Raw genomic sequence first — 4,405 nt, forward strand, 5'->3', positions numbered from 1 at the left:
TCCGCAGGCGCCGTGAGGCCGGGCCGCGCCCAGAAGGGCCGCGCTTCGCCTTCCTTCCAAAGACTGCCCTCCCTGCCCCGAGACCCTGGACGGGCAGCTGAAGCCACTTCCCTCTTTCTCCCGGGGAAGCCTCGCCGCCCCCTTCCCGGGGCGCAGCCCAGACGCGCCTACCTGGTGCAGGTGCCCCCCCTCCTTCCCCCCGCTCACCTGGGCCAGCCGGAGCCTCTTGTCCGGGGCGGCCTGGATGACCAGGGCGATCATGGCCAGGTAGGTGTAGGGCGGCTTGGCGTAGCGGCTGTACTTCTTCTTGGCCTTCGGGCCCGACGCCTCCTGCGCGCCCATGGCCGGCGGGTGGAGAGCAGGAGGCAGGGGGCTGCTGGCTGCTGGGCCGGCTCTGGCCAGGTGGCGCTGGAGGAGGAGGAGGAGGAGGAGGTCAAGAGCTCCGCCTGGCCGGCCCCCAGCCCACCTTTTCTCATGCTGATTTGGGAGGCAGACGCCCGGCACCAGGCGGCGGGGGGGCGGCAATTAGCAGCCCGCCACTAATCACTGGGGAGGGAGGGGGCGGGCGGGCACACCCACCCCCACCGCTTTTGCAATCCCCGCCTGCGGATCCACACTGGCCCAGGCGGCTTAGACCAGACCCCCACCGGGGGAAGCATCGCTGCGGACAAAGGCCTCCCTGGGGGGGAGCCCGGGAGGGCTGTGGATTCCAGCGGGCATGGCCCTGCCCGGCCCCGGGTTCGAGGTCACCGGCAGGAAGCGACCGTCCAGGTCTCGTCGCTTGACCTGCCTGCTGCCCCAGGGCCGCAGTCGGACGGCTGGAAGTGGGAGGGAGCGCTGAGCCTTTGGTGTTCTGCCCGCAGTCTGGGGAAGGGTCTGGGGAAGGGGGCTCCGGACCAATGCTCCCTCTAAGCTGTGGAGTCTTGTGAGCAAAAATTCTACTTTGTGAGCTCATGGCATTCAAGTTGAGAGCGAGCCATTTGGCTGCTGCATAAATCAGTTTGCTTTGGAACCCTCCCTTCCTGAGCAAAGACAAAAATGTGTGAGCCGGAGGCTAAAAATCTGTGAGCTAGCTCACACCAACTCAGCTTAGAGGGAACTATGCGAGTCTGGACCCCAGGAGGAGCGCTTGGTGGGAGCCAGGATCTCTGCTCCGGGGGTAGTCATTCATGCCAAGCGTTTCTCTCTCCCCCTTCGCCATCGACAGGCCTGCAAAGCAGCTCATGGCAGGCAGTGGTCTCTCTAAGCTGAGCGAGTGCGAGCTAGCTCACCGTTTTTTTAGCCTCCGGCTCACACGTTTTTGTCTTAGCTCAGGAAGAATGGCTCCAGAGCAATGTTCCCTCTAAGTTGTGGGGTCTTGTGAGCAAAATTTCTACTTTGTGAGCTACTGGCATTAAAGTTGGGAGCAAGCAATATGGCTGCTGCATAAATTCGCTTGCTCTGGAGCCCTCCTTCCTGAGCGGAGACAAAAAAAATGTGTGAGCCGGAGGCTGAAAATCTGTGAGGTAGCTCACACTAACTCAGCTTAGAGGGAACACTGCTCCAGAGTGAACTAATTTATGCAGGCACCCAATCACCCGCTCTCAACTTTAATGCCAGTAGCTCAGAAAGTAGAATTTTTGTTCACAAGACTCCACAGCTTAGAGGGAGCATTGGTCTTGACCCTCTAAACTGAGTTAGTGTGAACTAGCTCACAATATTTTAGCCTCCGGCTCACACATTTCTGTCTTAGCTCAGAAAGAATGGCTCCAGAGCAAACTAATTTATGCAGCAGCCAAATCACCTGCTCACAATTTTAATGCCAGTAACTCACAAAGTAGAATTTACTCACAAGACTCTACAGCGTAGAGGGAGCATTGGTCTTGCTAGCTCAGTTTTTTAGCTTCCGGCTCACACATTTTTGTCTTTGCTCAGGAAGGATGGCTCCAGAGCAAACTCATTTATGCAGGAACCAAATCGCTCGCTCACAACTTTAATGCTAGGAGTTCACAGAGTAGAATTTTTGCTCACAAGACTCCACAGCTTAGAGGGAGCATTGATAGCAAGTAAATTTTGCTGATAAAAAAAATGAAAGCATCTTCCTCACCAGGATTTCTTTATATATTTATCTGAGGTTTTAGGTGGCTCACACAGTGTAAATCAAAGTGAGGAGCAGAATGCAACGGTGAACCAGCAGTGGAATAAGACTAGGATTACAGCATTTGGAACCAAAGCATGGAGTTAGATTCAGGTGGATCGCAGTGTTGGTCTGACACGATAGATCAGAGTTTGAGTCCAACTTTGCAAACAAAAGTTTATACCCAGAATTTAACTTAGTTGGTCTCACAGGTGCTACTGGAATCAAACTTTGTTCCATAGACCTTGTTAGACAAGGTATGTTACAAGTGGAGTGCGTCAAAGATCTGTCCTGGGGCCCATTTTGTTCAACATCTTTTTTAATGATATGGATGAAGGAATAGAGGGAATGCTTATTAAATTTGCCAGTTTGGTGTAGTGCTTAAGTGTGAGGACTGTAATCTGGGAGAACTAGGTTTGATTCTCCACTCCTCCACTAGCAGCTGGGGGATGACCTCGGGCAAGCCATGGTTCTGTCAGAGCTGTCCTTGAAAGGGCAGTCCTCGAAAGAGCTCTCTCAGCCCCATCTACCTCACAGGGTGTCTGTTGTGGGGAGGGGAAGGGAAAGGAGTTTGTAAGCCGCTCTGAGACTCCAAGAAGAAGAAGAAGATACCACCTTCCACTGTTCCCTCTAAGCTGAGTTAGTGTGAGCTAGCTCACAGTTTTTTAGCCTCTGGCTCACACATTTTTGTCTTAGCTCAGGCAGGATGGCTCCAGAGCAAACCAATTTATGCAGTAGCCAAATGGCTGGCTCACAACTTTAATTCCGGTAGCTCACGAAGTAGAATTTTTGCTCACAAGACTCCACAGCTTAGAGGGAACATTGCCACCTTCTTCTTCCAGATGATACTAAATTGGGAGGGGTAGCGAATACAGTAGAAGACAGAGTCAGGATACAGGATGATCTTCGCAGGCTGGAAAACTGGGCTAAAACAAATGAACTTCAATGGGGATAAATGTAAAGTTCTACATTTAGGTAGGAAAAATGAAGTGCATAATTATAGGATGGGCAAGACTTGTCTTGGGAGTAGTATGCGCGAAAAGGATCTAGTGGTCTTAGTAGACCATACACTTAACATGAGTCAGCAGTGTGATGCACCTGCTAAAAAGGCAAATGCAATTTTGGGCTGTATTAAGGGAAATATAGTGTCCAGATCAGGTGAAGTGATGGTATTGCTTTATTCTTCTCTGGTGAGACCTCACCTAGAGTATTGTGGTGTGTGAGGGGTGGGGGCGCTCTTATATGGTTTACAAACTTTTGTCACATTCGAGTGGACAAACGGGGTCTGGTGTGAAAAAGGACCATCCAGGCCTGTTCCCCGTTTGGTGTAGGGGTTAAGAGCGCAGACTCTAATCCAGGAGAATGGGGTTTGATTCCCCACTCCTCCACATGCAGCTGCTGGTGTGACCTTGGGTCAGTCTCAAGTTCTTTCAGAGCTGTTCTCTCACGAGCAGTCCTTGAAAGAGCTCTCTCAGCCCCACCTACCTCCCAGGGTGTCTGTCTGTTGTGGGGAGGGGAAGGGAAAGGAGATTGTAAGCCGCTCTGAGACTCCTTCGGGTAGTGAAGGGCGGGGTATAAATCCAATCTCTCCCCCCCCTTCTCCTCCTCCTCCTGCTGCAGCTATAAGGGCACACAGAGGCACAGGGTGGGGCAGTGGGGGAAGGTAATGTCCTCTTGACAGTCTCTCAAACTCAGCCTGCCGTCAAACCAGGATGCAATTGGGGGGTGGGTCACATCCAGATAGCAAAGGGGAGGGGGTTGTTGTTGGTTTTGCTCTTCTAGCTGCCTGACCTCCCTGCCTTGCATTCCCAGCTGGGGAATTATCTGCCCTCCGTTTGGGGGGACGGGACGGGCTGCTGCTGCTACTGGGAATTTAGAGATCAGCGCCTTTCATCCCCTTGTCCAAATGCCGTGCCTCCAAGCGGCAGCCTCTGCGTCCCTCACGTACCTTGGCCATGCCGGGCACCAGTGTCCCCTCTAAGCTGAGTGAGTGTGAGCTAGCTAGCTCACAGTTTTCTAGCCTCTGGCTCACACGTTTTTATCTTAGCTCAGGAAGGAGGGCTCCAGAGCAAACTAACTTATGCAGTAGCTAAATCATCTGCTCACAACTTTAATGCTAGTAGTTCACAAAGGAGAATTTTTGCTCAAAGGACTCCATAGCTTAGAGGGAACATTGCCGGGCACCAAGGTGTTGCCACATGGGCAGAAGAGAAGCACCCAGCATGCTCCTGGCGGCAGAGAGCCCCCTTTGACGGCTGGGGGGGCCACAGAGCCCTTGACTCCTCAGCC

At 53.0% G+C, this 4,405-nt stretch overlaps 1 protein-coding gene across 1 annotated transcript in view; it reads right to left on the reverse strand.

The window, feature by feature from the left end:
• Nucleotides 1-4,073, reverse strand: part of LOC107112846 (forkhead activin signal transducer 3-like) — a 17,361-nt gene extending 13,288 nt beyond the window's left edge. Inside the window, exons 1-2 of the mRNA XM_015414045.1 lie at nt 4,065-4,073; nt 208-408 (exon numbers count right to left, since the gene is read on the reverse strand). Coding sequence (XP_015269531.1) covers nt 208-408; nt 4,065-4,073 — 210 coding nt within the window. The remainder of the gene's footprint in view (nt 1-207; nt 409-4,064) is intronic.
• Between the last annotated feature and the right edge of the window lie 332 nt (nt 4,074-4,405).

This window comes from Gekko japonicus, unplaced genomic scaffold, assembly GCF_001447785.1.
Source record: "Gekko japonicus isolate JY-2015 unplaced genomic scaffold, Gekko_japonicus_V1.1 scaffold3028, whole genome shotgun sequence".
NCBI lineage: Eukaryota > Metazoa > Chordata > Lepidosauria > Squamata > Gekkonidae > Gekko > Gekko japonicus.